Source organism: Zootoca vivipara, chromosome 9 (genome assembly GCF_963506605.1).
Source record: "Zootoca vivipara chromosome 9, rZooViv1.1, whole genome shotgun sequence".
Lineage (NCBI taxonomy): Eukaryota > Metazoa > Chordata > Lepidosauria > Squamata > Lacertidae > Zootoca > Zootoca vivipara.
The window spans coordinates 76,087,298-76,105,332 of NC_083284.1; the positions used below are offsets into that span (position 1 = coordinate 76,087,298).

At 43.8% G+C, this 18,035-nt stretch overlaps 1 protein-coding gene across 2 annotated transcripts; it reads left to right on the forward strand.

Moving 5' to 3' along the window:
• Positions 1–878: 878 nt before the first annotated feature.
• On the forward strand, positions 879–15,605 carry PSMA4 (proteasome 20S subunit alpha 4). Of its 2 annotated transcripts, none has more exons than XM_060279089.1 (9): positions 879–976; positions 4,019–4,043; positions 5,499–5,541; positions 6,637–6,799; positions 8,970–9,047; positions 12,427–12,515; positions 13,420–13,550; positions 13,712–13,835; positions 15,245–15,605. In XM_060279089.1, the coding sequence occupies exons 1-9, from the start codon at positions 894–896 to the stop codon at positions 15,397–15,399; spliced, it is 891 nt and encodes a 296-aa protein (XP_060135072.1). In that variant the 5' UTR covers positions 879–893; the 3' UTR covers positions 15,400–15,605. The 2 variants fall into 2 exon arrangements, with proteins under 2 accessions (XP_060135072.1, XP_060135073.1); XM_060279090.1 differs by lacking the exon at positions 879–976 and adding an exon at positions 1,123–1,479.
• The last annotated feature ends 2,430 nt before the right edge of the window (positions 15,606–18,035 follow it).

The window sequence follows — 18,035 nt, forward strand, 5'->3', positions numbered from 1 at the left end:
TGTATCAGGAGGTTTTTAATGTTTGATGTTTTTATATTATGCTTTTATATGTGCTGGAATGGGACGCAGGGGGCACTGTGGGTTAAACCACAGAGCCTAGGGCTTGCCGATCAGAAGGCTGGCGGTTCAAATCCCCGCGATGGGGTGAGCTCCAGTTGCTCGGTCCCAGCTCCTGCCAACCTAGCAGTTCAAAAGCACGTCAAAGTGCAAGTAGATAAATAGGTACCGCTGAAGCGGGAAGGTAAACAGAGTTTCCGTGTGGTGCTCTGGTTTGCCAGAAGCGGCTTTGTCATGCTGCCCACATGACCTAGAAGCTGTATGCTGGCTCCCTCGGCCAATTGAGCGAGATGAGCGCCACAACCCCAGAGTCAGTCACAACTGGACCTAATGGTCAGGGGTCACTTTACCTTTATGTGCTGGAAGCCATCTAGAGTGGCTAGGGAAACCCAGTTTGGTGGGTGGGGTATAAATAATAAATAATAAATTAATATCATCATCATCATTTTGGTCAATAAGCAGTAGAGAAGAAAACAGAGCATATAAGATACAATATAGTGCATTAAACACACTCTTAAATACACTCTTACATGTAGAATTAAAAACAATATAAAGCGATGTTTCGCATTTTGCATTAATTTACAAAAGCAATAGATGGGGCAGCAGCCCCTCCCTTCCTATGAATAATATGCCCCCCCCTTTGCTCCCATCCAACCCGCCCCCTAGCGTCCCTTGATACTTCCGTTTCTCTCTAGCGCAGCTCACGCAGGCGACGCTTCGGCCATGATGGGAGTTGTAGTCCAGCAATGTCTCCGCCGGCTCCACCCACGGGGACAATGGTATCTGAGTCGGGGAGCGGGGAGTAGAACAGGCGGGCGGTCTAGCCCTTCGTCTCTATGCCCGCCCCTCTTGCTCAGCGGCGCGCAGTGCGCAGGCGCGCGGCGGCCATCTTTTTCGCTTTTGGAAAGCGGCGGCGGCGGTGAGTAAGGTTGGCGGGTGCCGAGGGGCCTCTCGCGGGTCCGGGTGGTGGCGGCGGCGGGTCCCCGCGGCCCCTCTTCGCGGGGCGGGGGTCCGGAGAGCGACAGCAGGCGGGGGCGAGGGGCCTTCGCCTCCAAGTTCCTCCGAGAGAGGCCGCCGCCCCTTCCCGGGATGACTCGGCAGGTTCCTTTGCCTTCTCAGAGCTCCGCGCTGGGCCGCAATCCGACCGGTGCAGCTCTGGGGCAGGCTGGAGATGATGAGCCCGCCGCGGTCCCTGCATTGCGGGGAAGGGTTGGGCTAGAGGACCCTCAAGGGCTCCTTCCAGGTCTTCTCTGATTCTGGGAGTACCTTTGTGGCAGACTGGAGTTCAACAGATGTACCTTTCCCGCAGCGATCCACCTATTCCTCCTTACATTTGGGAGGCATACCAGCTCCACCCCCCCCCCTCAACTGCCCTGTGAGGGAGTCAGGTTAAGAGGCAGTGATTCTGCTGTTTCTTTGTGTGTACGTATATCCATTTGTTATTATTTGAAACAGTGCAGTTTTGTGGAGGTCGGGGAATAACACCTGCCCCCCCAAAAAAGTTAGTAGGAGCATTTTGCCAGTTTTCCTTAATGTTTGTCTTTGAGGGGGAGAGGGGTCTCTATCCTGTTTCTCTTCTAGGGTGTCTCAGTTTAGAACATCATCCTTTTCCTTTGCAGCCACCTGTCTTTCTCTGTAAGATAGTTTATGATTCTGTACACACATTTGGACATTAACTCTGCCGAGAATAACATCTCATACACCTAAAGCTTGAAGCGGTCTTGTGGCAATGTTAAGAAAATGTTTTAGAAGTGTGGGAAGAAAGGGATGTTGCTTAGGAAAATGAAATAACACTTTTTTTTTATTTGTCATATTAACTCTTGAATTGAACTTATACAACAACTTCACAAACTCATCAAAGAAATCTGGGAGAGAAGGTCCCAGCAGACTATAGGGATGCCAAAATTATCAATCTCTTTAAGAAAGGTGATAGAATGCATTGTGGAAACTATTGAGGCATGTGTCTATTAGCTGCGGCCAGCAAAATTTTTGCAAGGAACTTAGCAAACCATCTCTTAACAATATCTGAGGCTACCCTTTATGAATCCCAAAATGGTTTTAGATGTTCTAGGGCAGGCATCCCCAAACTCAGCCCTCCATATGTTTTGGGACTACAACTGCCATCATCTCTAGGGGATGCCTGTTCTTGGGACAGTGGACATGATTTTCACCACTCGACAGCTTCAAGAAAAATTCGGAGAGCAAAACCAACTCCCATATATACAGTGAGGGGGGAAAGTACAGCATTTGATCCCCTGCTAAATTTGCCTGTTTGCCTTCTGACGAAGAAATGACCAGTCCATAATTTTAATTTTAATTGTAGGTTTATTGTAGCTGTGAGACAGTATAACAACAGGAAAAACCCCAGAAACCCAGAAGACAAAAGTGAAATAAGTATTTGATCCCCTATCAGCCAGCCAGATGTCAGGCTACCTGGTATCTTTATGTAAGGAGCTGAGATTAGAAGCACCTGCTGTAAGGGAGAGGCAAATCGAAAAAAATTAGTATTAAACTGACAACTGGGAAACACTGGCCTGCAAGCGCCCCAAAGCCTTTACCAAATGTGTTGTGGACTTTGAAGATGCTCGAACTCGGGACGAAAGGGAGAAATGTACTAAGAAGAACACACGCTTGGCAAACCCTCACCGTGATCAACTCCTGCCCAGAAACCTATGTCCTCACTGTGGAAGGACGTGTGGGTCCAGAATTGGCCTCCACAGTCACGGACAATCTTACTCAGCTACGAGTGATCGCCAAAGAAGAAAGAAGAATATATTAACTCTAATTCTGTAGCTGCATAGTACTGTACAATGGTAGCTTGGTTCTTGAACTTAGTCCATCCCAGGAGTCCATTCGACTCCCAAAACCATTCGAAAACCAAGGCAGGTTTCCGATTGGCTGCAGGACCTTCCTGAACTCAAGCGGAAGCGTTCAGCTTCCGAAAAATGTTAGCAAACCGGAACACTTACTTCTGGGTTTGCGGCGTTCGGGAGCCGATTTGTTTGGAAACTGAGCCGTTCGAGTACTAAGGTACCACTGTAAAAGCAGAACTTCCATATACAGTGGTACCTCTACTTACAAATGTTTCTACTTACGAACAGAGCTCCGTTCGCCATCTTGGATGCGGTTTAGATAGGATTTTTTCTACTTACGAATTTTTAGATAGGGTTGCTTCTACTTACGAATTTTTTCTCCCAATGCATTCCTATGGGAATCGACTTACAAATGTGCGTTCGGAACGCATTAAATTCGTAAGTAGAGGTACCACTGTATCAGGGATTAAGGGAAGAGTTTCCAGGTCATGGTAGGCTGAGCATTTCTTCCCCTACAAAATAATTACTGAATGTAGTTGGACAATATTCCTTTCTCTTCTCATATAAAAATGCTTGTGCCGTTATAAATCTGTTAGTATTTAAGATGTCACAAATACCTTTGATGCTACAAAATCTAAATGCCAGGTTGTGCAAGGACTTTTAACTTGGTTTACTGTAGTCAGGATAGCTCAGTTGGTAGGGCAAGCCCTTCGGTTAGGCAAAACCCCAGAGTTGTCTGCGACTGGACTTAACGTTCAGGGGTCCCTTTACCTTATACTTGTAATGTCTATTAAAGGTTTGGCGAAGTAAGTAGATTCCAGCATTGCAAGGGGTTGGGCTACGCTAGATGATCCTTGTGGTCCCTTCCAACTCTACAATTCTTTGATTCTATGATTCAGCTGTTTCTAAAACACAGTGTTTGATAAGTGTGGGATGTCACTGGTATATGCAATTAAAGCTGCCAGTTTTCTTACTGGTCCTGGCAATCTTTCTCTCAGAAATGTAGCAGATGAAGCTTTTCTTGGCATGGAGGAATGGTAGGAATTTCCATGAGACAGACTTGTTGTTAAGGGCTTTGCAGAACATTCAAGAAAACGTTGGCAATCCTGTGTGTGATCCATCTAACACCCATTTGTTTTCTTTTGCAGCATACTACAGCCTAGAAGCACCATGGTGAGTTTCTGTCTTGTTTCTGTGGAAGATGGGTATATGTTAGCAATGAGGGTGGAAGCAGTTTTTCAGATTACGCAATGTAAGAACAGGCTGCAGAATCACACCAGTAGTCTAGTATCCTGTTTTGACAGTAGCCAAACAGCCTGCCAGCAGGACGTGAGTGCAACAACACTTTCCACTCCTGCAATTTTCAACAAGTCGTGTTTAGAAGCACTCTGGCCATAGAAGATAGCCAGTAGTAGATTGAGGCTCAACCTGCATGAAAACAAGGTTAATGAAATGGGGGGGGTGGCTATATATATATATCCACAGATATATGCAGAATAAAATTTTGTTCACTGTTCAGAATATAAAAAATGAGGTTTTTATGAAAATCAGAAGTGTGGGATCATTTATGGGACTTCCATGCACTTAGAACATGCGAAACAATGGACCTACAGTATGTGCCAAGAGTGACTGCCCCTTCCTTTTTGACAACTGTGTATCTCCCAGCACCAGATGGATGGGTGGTTGCCTGCTCTTGATGAGCTTGTGGGTACTTCTGTCACTTGAGGCTTAAGTGGCCTTGGTGGTGCAGTGTGTCTTCCATCAGTTTTGGTTGGTGGCCTGGCTACCCCCCTATCTGGACAGGGACAGTCTTAACTACTGCTCTCTATGCTCTGCTAACCTCTAGGCTAGATTACCGCAATACATAGGGCTGCCTTTGAAGACTGTTCGGAAACTTCAGCTGGTGTAGAATTTGGCGGTCAGGTTGCTCACCAGGGCAAGACGGTTTGAGTATATTGCACTGATCCTGGCCTGACAGCACTAGTTGCCAATTAGTTTCCGGACCCAATTCAAAGTGCTGGTTTTGACAGCTCAGGACTCCAGCACCTCTAGGAGTACCTGCACCCTGCCATCATAATCTAAGGCCCTTCTTCATGACCTCCATGAGAGGTCTGGAGGGTAGCAACACAAAAATGGGCCTTCTCTGCAGTGGCTCCCTGCTTTTTGAATGCTCTCGCCAGGAAGGTTTGCCTGGCTCCTTTGTTACTTATCTTTGGTATCAGGCAAAAACATCGCTCTTCTCCCAGGCCTTTGGCTTATTAAACAATCTATGATCCTTTAAACTGCAGGTTTAAAACTTGGGGTTATTGTTATGCTATATATTTTTGTGTTTTTAATTGTAAGCCTGTGATCTTGGGGTGTAGGACAGTATAGATCAGACACAGAAATTTGTGCCTCTGACATGCATGGACATGGGACCCAAAGTAGAGTTAAGAGCTGGCCTAGGACCCCCATTGAGTTTCAAATAGACTGTCTTTTGTGACACAGTTCAGAAAGATAAAACTAGCAGTGGATAAGTTTAGCAGCTACCTACCCAGATGTTTTTTCCAAGTTCTTATTTTTCCAAGTACTATGGATGTTGCATTTTATCATTTGAATGGTTTCTAAATTAAATAATCATCTTTGCAGTCTCGAAGATATGATTCGCGAACGACAATATTTTCCCCAGAAGGTAATTGCATTGCAACATTTTGATTTCTGTCTTCATCAGCTGCTCTGATAAAATGAAATGATGCTCTTTCCAAGGTGGCAGTTATGGAGCTTTGTGAATGGTTAACTGGTTGTAATATTTCATTTTTACATTGCTGTAATCTGCCTTGGGAGGTTGATTGTGTACTGAAGCATAAGGATTTGATCTCCTGGGTTGCCATAAACAACGACTGAAGTTCACCTGAGGATAAACTCCTCATTGAAAACAGTGGAACTTGTTTCCTGATAAACATGCATAGCGTAGCACTGTGAGCATAATGCATTTGAATATTAATTATCTTAACTATCAATTTTATGGGTTCTAACCAAATGTGTCCCCTGTACTGTCAGAAAGCTCTTTCATTCAGTGGAGCCTTCCATCAGTGGAATGAAGCTATATTTACCCATTGTTCAGGCCACCTTCCAGTTCTCAGGAGCAGGTTTCGAATGTTATAGTCACATAGGGGACAGGAAATTGGTAAAAGAACTACAACAAAAACACCCTCATTCCACTGGCAAAATTCTGCACGGAATCGAGTCTTCCATCAGCATGAAGGGCACCCTTAGTTACAAGCATATGCCATTATTTTACACTAGCATTATTTCTAAAAGTGGCAGTCCTTTGTTTATTATTCTATGCGGACTTCGTCAAAGTGGATTGGAACCAGAAATAGCTTTCTGCAAATGGAAGGATTCCTTCTTTTTGCAGAGGAGACCCCAATCCAGCCCAGGCTCCCGCAGGAGAAAGGGTGAGTCAGTGATTTCTGCCCATTCCCCTGCGCCTCCCACATTTTCCAGAAAGCTGCTCCGCAGGGTCAGCATATCCTCCTGAGAGGTGTGAGAGGTGGTACTGGGGACTGCAGAGTAAAGGAGGAATTGGCAGAAATGGCTGAATCACTCTCTTCTCAGCAGAGCATCAGAGTAGAACTCTACTTGTGGGAAGTCTGGGTTGTATGCTATATATTTTGTTCTGGACCAAAAGAATCCCTGGCTAGGACACAAATGAAAGAAATTTGATGCTCGTGTGACTGGCCTAGAGTTTAAATCAGTGACTCAGCTGCCAGTATTATCCCCTTAGGTCGCCTGTATCAGGTTGAATATGCTATGGAAGCCATTGGACACGCAGGCACCTGCCTGGGGATTTTAGCAAATGATGGAGTCTTGCTGGCAGCGGAAAGGCGCAACATCCACAAACTTCTGGATGAAGTATTTTTTTCAGAGAAAATATACAAACTCAATGAGTAAGTTGTATGCCCCTATGTTTTATATAATTCTCATGGAATTTGTTTAAAGGTGGTAGGATTATAAATGTTTTGCGGGAAAGTCTCAGCTCAGTGCCCCAAATTCAATCTCTCACATCTTCAAGTAGGACTAGGAAAAGACCCGTCTGAAATTGGGAGGCTACTGTCACTTAATGTAGAAAATACTGAGCTAGATGGACCAGGGATGGGACTCCATAGAAGGCAGCTCCCTATTTTTCTGCAAGTTCAGATTATGAGATACAGGTATTGACGTCTTTGACTCCCTGCCTTTTTCAACTTTCATTTACAGATGTCTCAGGGCTACTGCCATAACAACATTTTTCTCCTAGCAGAAATAATATTGTGCTAACATTCCTTTTCTGTAGTGAGTTGATGTATAACTTTGCCATCAATTTCTATGCATTTACAGTGGTGCCTCGACTTACGAATTTAATCCGTTCCAAAGGCACCTTCATAGGTCGAAGAATTCGTAAGTCGAAAAGCGCCATTGGAAACGCGATTTCCCATAGGAATGCATTGGAAACAGAGAAATTCGTAAGTCGAAGCAACCCCATCTAAAAATTTGTAAGTCAAAAAAACCCTATCTAAAACCGCCGCAGTTTCTGTTTGGATGTCGAGAAATTTGTAAGTGTGTGGCCATTTGCCCCATTCGTAAGACGAAAAATTCGGTTGTTGAGTGGTTCGTAAGTCGAGGTACCACTGTAATTCAGAAACATTAAATAGCATTCCTATATTTCAGCAACAAAATATTCTCTATTTGATTTCCCTATAGTTCTTGCCATTACTCTTCTAGCCATCAATAGTAGGAGCCATAACTCTCCCCTGGGTTGTTAAGGAATATTTTACCATATCAACAAATTAACTTAATGTATTCAGTTTAGGCTCCATACCAATTTAGGCTACCCTTTCTTTTCCTAAATCCACTCCTTAAATTACTTACTTTGATTTCTTTCTGCTGAAACAGTAGTTAGTAACCCTCTTAAATTCAGCAAGAAAAGCATTTAGTAAAAACAAGTTAGAACTATAGGACGCAAAGTACTTTTTGTCAAGAAAGCAGATACAGCAAAACTTTTTTTAATACCTCTAGCAGCTGTTTCCAGTTAATTTTCTAGGACAGTGCTCTCCTTTCTTACCTTCCTGTTTACGCTTTCTGCCTTTGTTTCTGTGTTGAAATTTTGGCAGGTGAAGCGTTTCTGTCTGGTACTTCTGGATTGTTCACAGTGCATCTTCTCAAGTGAACCCTCCTGTGCCCCCTATCTGATGCTGAATCTGTCATCTCTCTATACGTCCACCTATGTTAGTTGTTGTCCAGTAAGAGCACCCACTCAATTCCTATGCCTCCCCATCCATTGTTTCATGCATCACTGGGTGGGCAGGTGCCCTTTCTTTGGGATGATCCATATCTGGACTTCCCAAGTGTACGATTTTTTGTTATCTTCTTACAAATGTTTGTGAGCGGTGTCAGTATTGTTGACCAGTGGACCAGTTGTTGATCCGATGTGACCAGTGGAGAGAAGATTGTTTAAAAGGCCTCGGCCCAGTATACCTGAAGGATGGTGTGTGTCCCCCCCCCCCATCATTCTGCCCGGACACTGAGGTCCAGCTCTGAGGGCCTTCTGGCGGTTAACTCCCTGCGAGAAGTGAGGTTACAGGGAACCAGGCAGAGGGCATTCTCGGTAGCGGCACCCGCCCTGTGGAATTCCCTCCCATCAGATCTCAAAGAGATAAACAACTACCTGACATTTAGAAAACATCTGAAGGCAGCCTTGTCAAGAGAAATTTTAAATGTGTGACATTTTAATGTATTTTAATCTTTGTTGGAAGCCGTCCAGAGTGTCTGGGAAGACCCAGCCGGATGGGCGGGGTACAAATAAAAAATTATTATTATTATTATTATTTTCAAAAGTCCAGCTGTGTGTTTCATTATGATAATTTGTGGATTAGTTTTGATGGCATAGAAGCACACACACTGTTAATACAAGTAATTTGATAAACCCATATAATCAACTGTTTCAAGTGATGACTGTGTGCAGTGAAGATATAGGCACGGTTGGAGCTAAGTGTGCGATGGTGTTATGAAATAGTGCCTCTGCTTTATAAAAAGGTACATGAAGCTCACAGTCAAACACAGTGATCTTATATATTCCAGGGATATGGCTTGCAGTGTGGCTGGCATAACTTCAGATGCCAATGTGCTAACGAATGAACTGAGGCTGATTGCACAAAGGTTTGTTTGTTTGTTTGTTTGTTTGTTTGCATCCTTCTGCCCTGCCCTTCCGCCTGCCAGGGCTGCCAGCAACAACCTTCAAGCACAATACAGGCATACAAGTTATCATTAAATCAATACTAACCTTTAAAGCACAGTGCAGTGACAATGAACCCTGTCTGTTAAAATGTACAGCTAACTATCAAAAACCTGACTAAATAAATACTTTTAAGTTGATTCCTAAATGACAATGTAGGCAGGAGAGAATAGTAAAATCACAAGAATGGTTCGAATCTTTAAAAGACAAATTCATGACAACTGATGTTAGGCTTGGAACCTAAAATCCGGCAGTATGACAAAATTACCAGACATACCGTATTTTCCGGCATATAAGACTACTTTTTAACCCAGGGAAATCTTCTCAAAAGTCAGGGGTCGTCTTATACGCCCAGTCGTCTTGTACGCCGGGACTCGCTGAACGGCGCCAGAAATCGCGTCTGTGCAGCTGCAGAAGCGATTCCTGGCGCTGCGGACATTTCGGATATGGGCAGCGCAGTGCCAGAAATCACTTATGCGCATGTCCAGAAGCCGGAAATCGCGTCTGGACATGCGCAGAAGCGATTTCTGGCGCTGCGGACATTTTGGTGAAGGGCAAGCTGGTGAAGAGCAAGCTGCAGGCGTCTGGGACGCCCAGGGTAGGAAGAGGGGATGTACGGCAAGTATATCCCAAACTCTATATTTTAAATGGAAAAGTTGGGGGTCGTCTTATACGCCCAGTCGTCTTGTATGCTGGAACATACGGCACTTGTTTTCTTCTTGTATCAAAAGATGTTACTAATATGTAAATTCTGAAATAAAGACAATATTTGTGTGACTTTAGATTTCAGGCTTGCTATCTAAAATTAAATGGAAGTATTTCCATGTTCAAAGGAGCTGATGCATCTTGGGTTCCTAGGTGTCTTTGGACTACAACTCCCATCATCCCTGATCACTGGCTATGCTGGATGGGAGTGATGGGAGTTGTAGTCCAACAGCCTCTAGGAACCCAAGATTGAGAAAGGCTAGTTTATTTAGACTGTACAAAAAAACCCCAATGTTGTGGAGTTAGATCCTAACCAAACCTATCATAAGTAATTTTTACTGCATTTAGTGAGATTTCCTTCCTGTTAGTCTTTCGTCTTTAGTCCTAGTCTACAGAGATTAAGCAGTCTGTTGATGGTGCCTTACTTTAAAGCATATGAGGTGATATCCAGTGTCGTGCACAGGGACTTCCCCCTTCCTCTCCTTTCACCTGCTCTAGGGTATAAAAAGGTAAAGGTACCCCTGACAGTTAAGGACAGTTGCAGACGACTCTGGGGTTGCGGCGCTCATCTCGCTTTACAGGCTGAGGGAGCAGGTGTTTGTCTGCAGACAGTTTTTCCGGGTCATGTGGCCAGCATGACTAAGCCGCTTCTGGGGAAACCAGAGCAGCGCGTGGAAACACCGTTTACCTTCCCGCCAGAGTAGTATCTATTTATCTACTTGCACTTTGGCGTGCTTTCGAACTGCTAGGTTGGCAGGAGCTGGGACTGAGCAACGGGAGCTCACCCCATTGCTGGGATTCGAACCGCCAACCTTCTGATCAAGGCGAAGAGGCTCCACAGCACCATCCGCGTCCCACTCTAGGGTGTACCACCTTGCAAATCTACTCTAGGTTGTACCACTACTCTCTAGAGCAGATAAGAGGGAGGAAAGGAAGGGGGAAAGTCCCCTTGTGCCATCAGAAGTCTTTTCTGCTTGCAGATGGGTACTGCAGGTGAGATTCAATTGTATTCCAGACACTTAGCCATGTTTAAATTGCTTCTTAAAACCAGTGGGATGAGTTTTTCGCTTTGACTTGACCAAAATCCCAGGAAAAGCTGCTTGATTTTGGGAGGGACTGAGCTGCCCTTAAAGCAAGGGTCAATTGCATGCCTTTTTAAATAAATCTTTAAAAATAGAATAGTCAAACAGTATTTAATCACACCTCAGATGGAGCAGAACAGTCTGTCCTCTCAGTGACATGGTTTTTTGTTTTGCTAAGACAGCAAGATATGTATCCACTTTGAAATTGGACAATGAAAATGGTTTGATTACCTTTTTTCCCTTTTCCCTTCTTTCTGTGATCCCCAATTTTTCTTTGTTTCAGCTTCCATTAAATAAAAAAGACAAAAGATAAGAGTGGCTATACTCTTATTTGCAATCCTACTTCTTCATCTGCCCTGTGACCCAGTTTAGGGTCCCAACAGATCAGCTACAGAGTGCTGACTTGGCTTTTGAATTAAGTTCTTTTAAGTAGCTTAACGTTCCTGCCTGCCTACAAATACTTGGATTTTCTTTAATCCTTTTAATTTATATCATTAAAAGTAATGATATACTGTAAAGGCATTGCTGTGGATTTAGAGCAGGAATGGGGACTTTTTTTATCTTCTGGGCAGCCTTTGGAGGGCCACGTGCCAGTGGTGGGCAGTGAAATGAATGTACAACAGATCGAGGATGCAATCCAGCCAGGCAAAGCCATTCATCGTCCAAAATCAAGAAGAGTTTAGAGAGAGAGAGAGAGAGAGAGCCCCAGAGGACTGCTTTTGGCCCCTAAGCCTGAGGCTCCTCACTCCTATTCTAATGAGTTTTATAGGAGCTTTGAAATTGTAGATTTAGCACTGTGCCTTTCCTAAGCTGGGTTTTTTGTGCAGCAGTCACCATCTGTACTGTTTAACAATCCCTGTGCAGGTTGATGTAGGTCCTCCAGGCTGCAGTGAAGCAATCCCTATGGCAGATGCTTTAAGGAAAGGTGAAAGGGATCAAAACAAGATTGAGAAGACCAGTCTCTCCATTCATCTGGGGAGGGGGGTGTTGGAATTTTTGTTTTCAAGCATGTCAATCTGTCGGGGGTCTAAAACTAAAACGTAAACATAGTGTTTATTTGTAGCTGATTTGTGTGCAATATCTATAGGGATTTTTTTTGTTTAAAATTTTGTTTATTTGATAATATTTTACCCTGATGCTGCAAGAGTTAGCTTCAGAAGTAGACGGGAAACCATTAATCATTGCACCTGGTGCATTAGCACGTTCAAGAGGTCCGTAGGATGGCAACACAAGAACAGGCCTTTCCTGTGGTGACTCCGTTTATGGAATGCTCTCCCCAGGGAGGTTTGCTGGTGCCTTTGTTACATATCAAAACATTCCTCTTCTCCCTGGCCTTTGGCTAATTAAACAATATGTGGCCTTTTAAGGTGGGGTGCGGGATTGTTTTGGTTTGTTACTTACTATGTTATGTATTTTTGTGTTTTTCTATTGTAAACTGCCCTGTGATCCTCAGCTGTAGTGTGGTTTAGGAATTTAATAAATAAAATGTTTGTAAATATTGTGCCAATTGTTCTAGGTATCTGTTGCAGTATCAAGAACCAATTCCTTGTGAGCAGTTGGTAACAGCCCTGTGTGATATCAAGCAAGCTTATACACAATTTGGAGGTAACATTTTTACCTTTAAAGTGGCAGATAAAAGTAACTTGGACTACAGGGGTCTGTCCTAAAAGGCAGGTTCCTAGTCAAGTACAGGAAATCACCACTTTCCACACCAATAATTTAATTATTGCTGCTGGGCTGTAAGCAGCTGGCATAGATTGAGCCCAGAGTCAGACTAAAAAATTGACTTTGAGGCAGAGCTCCTTGGAAAGGTGCACTCACCATCTCTGAGTACACACGGGGCTGCTTTAAATAATCCGTGTGTTGGCTGCTGGTTTGGTGGGAGGCTTCTTCAAGTGGTGAATCGCTCTAGTGGGCTCACTTGAGCTGGCAGGTCAGCCTGGTGTAGTTAATTACCCAGCAGAACAAATTCTATTTTGGTCCCCTGAATTCTCTCTTTGGGGTATAGGTGACACAGATCTTTTATTATTAATTTGCCTCTGCTTTTTAATGAAGAAATCTGCCTATTGACCTTGTTGCAAGGCTTGAGTGAGTGGAGTTGGTCGTTGTGTCTGATTTTCCAAAATGTATTTCAGGTTTTTGTCTTCAATAAATATTTACTTCAAAATAAAAAAAGCTTTTTTGGGGGGTGGGGATCAGTCCTTAATCACTCTGTATATGTTTTGCAGTTATTTATGCTTGTGTGTTGACTCTTTCAAAGAAACATAAGGGCGGGTTGACAAAAATAGGTCTCTGGCATCCTTGTTCTTACACACATCTTGGAAAGAAACTGTGAGGGTGAGGCAGTATTGGAGCTTATCTTAAGCAGCAGAAGTTCTGAACAAGCTACTAAATCCTAGTTCATAGAAAAAGGATTTTGCATTAATCTTGGCTTTTCCTCTTTTGAAGCAGGATGCTTGGCAAATTGTGCTTCTTAATTTAAATCACTCATAACCTTGTGTTTTAACAGGAAAGCGTCCTTTTGGAGTGTCACTGCTGTACATTGGCTGGGATAAGCATTATGGATTCCAGCTCTATCAGAGTGACCCTAGTGGGAACTACGGAGGATGGAAAGCCACCTGCATTGGAAACAACAGTGCTGTAAGTTTGTCATCTTTCATGCTAAATTACTTCTTTCGTATTCTTGAATGTAACTCTTTTGCAATCCATGCTGAGTATCAGCTTAGCCGGCTTTGACTCTTCCCCAGTCTTACATAAAGGCATAGCAGAACTGCAGTGTCATCTTTTATGTTCCTTAACAGTCAGCTGTGTCAATGTTAAAGCAAGACTACAAAGAGGGAGAGATGACCTTGAAATCCGCCCTTGCCTTGGCTGTCAAAGTCCTGAACAAAACCATGGATGTCAGTAAACTCTCTGCAGAGAAAGGTGAGCAGTAATGTGTCTTTTCTTGTGAGGCATTAAGATGGCATCACAATAGGTTTTGGCCTTCCCTCTGGGAAGTGTATCTGTTTAATAAATGCTACAGTTGGCAGTATTTTGCTAATGCTCTGTATGTTTGACATATTAAATAATTTAATCTGTCAACATTAACAGATCCATCAACATGGATGCATAATGATTTCTCCCTGTCTTAATATGAGTAGCAGTAAAGGTAAAGGGACCCCTGACCATTAGGTCCAGTCGTGACCGACTCTGGGCACCTGGGTCCATAACAGTGCCTAGTAGGTTGTGGTGGTGGTGGTGGTTGTATTTCCTTCCACATATGTCCCAAGATGATGTGCAAAATATAATAAAGCCTGCTTATATAGTTACAGCTTCCTTATACAGAGTCAAACTGCTGCTCCATCTAGCTCAGCCCTGTCTGCATTGATTGGGTTGCAGGCAGGAGTCTCTCCCAGCCCAACCTGGAGATGCTGCGGATTGAGTCTGGGACCTCAGCCATGAGCCTGAGCCTTCCTCAAAACACTCAGCAGTTTTCAGGGTTGCAAGGATTCTGACATGCTCAGTATTTTGTTAGTGAAAATTTTATGTTGTGAACAGCCCTGTGGTGTTGGATGAACGGCGGTATACAAATTTAATAAAAATAAACATGAGGAACTTCCGTATCTGCTGAAGTGTCATAAAACCACCTGTCTTTATCTTGTACTTCAGTGTTTTCTATTTGCACTGGAGAGAAGCCACAGTCAGTGGCGTACCAAGCCCAGGCGGTACCTGGTGCGGCGCCTGTGCAGCTCTCCATATGGACTGCCCATGTGTGGCACCCGCGCGTGCGCACTCCGTACGGGGTGCCACACATGTGCAGTCCGTATGGTGTGCCGCTGGCGCACGGCGGCCTTACAGGGTGCTGCTTGTGCACGGCGGCCGTATAGGCTGTCGTGCGAGCAGTACCCCGTAGCCTTACGGGCTGCCGCTGTCGCGCGGCAGCCTATATGGCCACCGTGCACGAGCAGCACCCCGTAAGGCTGCCCCATGCCAGCAGCACCACAGCCCATACGGACTGCGCGGGTGCGGGATGCTGCACATGTGTATAGGCTGCCACGCGAGCGGCACCTCGAGTGTCACCCCCCTCCAGGGGGGCCCGCTCCCATCGCACCCCCTTGCTACGCCCCTGGTGACAGTTAAGACATTTGCTCTAGTTTGGTGTGTTTTTAAAACGAGGATGCATGTTGACTAATTGCCAGTTTAATAATTCAAGGCAGTCCCTTTCATACGTCAGTCATACAAATTGACAATATTTTTTTGTAGCGGCAACTTGTACCTTCTTCCTTTGGCTGACTCAATTCAAAAGAAGCCTTGGATATTCAAATTTATCATTTATATTTTTCATGTTTCAGTTGAGATTGCAACCCTGACGAGAGAGAATGGAAAGACAGTAATAAGAGTTTTAAAGCAAAAAGAAGTGGAAGTGTTGATAAAGAAGCATGAAGAGGAAGAAGCCAAAGCAGAGCGTGAAAAGAAAGACAAAGAGCAGAAAGAAAAAGATAAATAACTTAAGCACTTTGAAGTGGGGGAAATGGGCATTTTTCAATAAACAAATACAGATCTTATTGGTGGAGTGAAAAAGCTAGTAATGCTGCTTATTGAATCGGGTCCTTTTGTACCAGTAAAACGTGTTGCCCACTTCTTCAGAGAATTATAATTTCTTGGTTCTACTCGTCTTTGTTTTTTATTACTTAATAAAACAATACTGTTAAAGTTCTGATTGCATCTGTTACATCTAATATACCACTCGTTGAAGCAAACATCTTGGTTTGAAAAATATGGCAGCTTGGAATTGTAGTCAACAGATACTTTGCCTCTTATTTGTAGTCATGATGGGGAGGAAGAAAAATGAGGTCTCTGAAATACATTTGCTAGATCTTTATCCGTCACAGATGGCTATAGCACAGAAGAAAAATAAGCTGCTTACTACCCAAAATCACATTTAATACACGTCTTGCCCAAGGCAATAAATCTTTTGTATTCCTCTTAAATTACTCTATGAAGTGATTTAGAAATCCCAGAATGCAATAAATGAGCAACGAATGATGTTTTGTATAATGTATAGCTCCAGGTTATTTTTAGGATGAGTCTGCTAACTAGGAAAAGCAAAACAATAAATAATGGATGTTTAAATATTTAGAAATGTGTCTCCTGGATGCATGGATTGGTTCTGAGTTTGTCAGCAGGTAAAATGACATTTGGTCAAAAATACCTAAGAGTGCAATCCTTTTACATATTTACTCAGAATCAACTCCCATTGAGTTGAATGGAGTTACTCTCAGGTAAGTGTATATAGGGTTGCCACCTCAACCTCTTTAGCACTTAACTAGAAGCAAAATGCATTTGAAATGGTAATTGCTTGCTACTACAAATGTTGCCTTGTGTTGTCCACAGTACTCTGTCCAACAAACTGGTGATTCGTCCAAGATTCTTGCAAATAACATATTTTTGCCTCCCCTTGTGAGGAATTGTGGTGTAAGCTTTCCCTGGATCGTTTTTAGGCAATGAACAATAGATTGTAAAGGCAATCAAATCAATGGAGGCCAGTGAAGCGAACTCTCCATTCGAGGAAACAAACCACAGCTCCGGCCTGGTAGTCTCATCAACTCTTTCCAGGAGGTCTTGCTTGGATGAAGCAGTTGCGAGGCCTGAAGGTCGCTGCTTTCCCAGTGCCCACTAGGACTCCTCTCCAGGGTCTTTCCCATGCAGTCTGTGCACAACCTCCCTCTGCGCTGCTTGTTCCAATTCTCTTCATATTCTAAGAGACATGGAGGGAGAGGAGCCAGGGGGAGAATCATAGAATCATAGAGTTAGAAGAGACCACAAGGGCCATCCAGTCCAACCCCCTGCCAAGCAGGAAACACCATCAAAACATTCTTGACATATGGCTGTCAAGCCTCTGCTTAAAGACCTCCAAAGAAGGAGACTCCACCACACTCCTTGGCAGCAAATTCCACTGCCGAACAGCTCTTACTGTCAGGAAGTTCTTCCAGCTCACTAAACCCTGTCACCTCTTCTGCTTCTGACACACCCCTCCCAGTCTGCTCCTCCCTCTGACCACTTGTCCTCTTCCCACCATCAATCCCTGGCTCTTCTGAGCCACCTTCCCCAGGGGGCTTCCCTCGCTGGTTCCCCGGCTGGTGCCTCCCATCACTCCTGGGTGTCCAGCCAGCCCATGATATCCTGTGATTAAGCGTCAAATCAAATATCTTTATTGCGACCCATAGACCCACAAAACAGTTTCAAAACAAGATATGGTTAAAACAGCCAAAACAAGTGAAAGAAACCAAGGCAGTCATTTTTTATCTAGAGCAGGCACGTCCAACAGGTAGATTGTGATTACCAGTAGATCACTGGCTGGCTGTGGTAGATCACTGCTAGATCGCTGACACCCCTAAAAAAAGCTCACCCAAAAATTTCCTCCTCCCTAAAAAAAGCTGAACTATGACCTGAAGCCCTAAACAAAAATGGGCCTCCCTCCCTCCTAAAAGAAGCTCAACAAGTTTGACCTAAACCCAAAAAAACAGGGCTTCCCTTCCTTAAAAAAACTCAACAGCTTTGACCTGAACCCCCAAAAGGGGGTAGATCACTCCCAGTTTTTAACTGTGAGTAGATCAGAGTCTCTTGAGAGGTGGCCACCCCTGATCTAGAGCATAATGGTCTTTGTTTCTTGTCACCTCCGAAAGAAACTTCGCCACGGCCAGTGTAATATCATTTGACCCATCTTCCAAAAGATTTTCCTGGCAAATTTGCTAGTAAGGGTTTGATCAGTTGATCCCTTGCTTGTTCATACTGCCCACCATGGTTCATGCATGGATATGGTTCATGCAATTGACGTTCTGAGAACATGAAGCCTATTCTGGTGATTAAGATTTGATGTACTAATGAAAGTGCATGCAGCATATTTGAATACTGCCACAAAACATAATTATACAATTTCATTTCTCCCATTCCTATAAGGGTCGTGTGACTAGTGGCTGCGAGTACAGAACTGTATAGAATTTTTCATTGGCCTAAGAATCTTCGTGTATATATACCGTATATAAGCCATTTGCACATAACAAATAGGAACCTAGACAACACAAAACACTCTTGCTGTATGTAGGTTTTATTTTGTTTTTTATCTTATATTTTGGAAATGTA

Coding starts and splice junctions, on each gene's coding strand:
- PSMA4 (XM_060279089.1), top strand. CDS start 894: ATGCCCGCCCCTCTTGCTCAGCGGCGCGCAGTGCGCAGGCGCGCGGCG. Junction 4,044..5,498: donor TACAGCCTAGAAGCACCATG/GTGAGTTTCTGT, acceptor TCATCTTTGCAG/TCTCGAAGATATGATTCGCG. Junction 9,048..12,426: donor CTGAGGCTGATTGCACAAAG/GTTTGTTTGTTT, acceptor CAATTGTTCTAG/GTATCTGTTGCAGTATCAAG.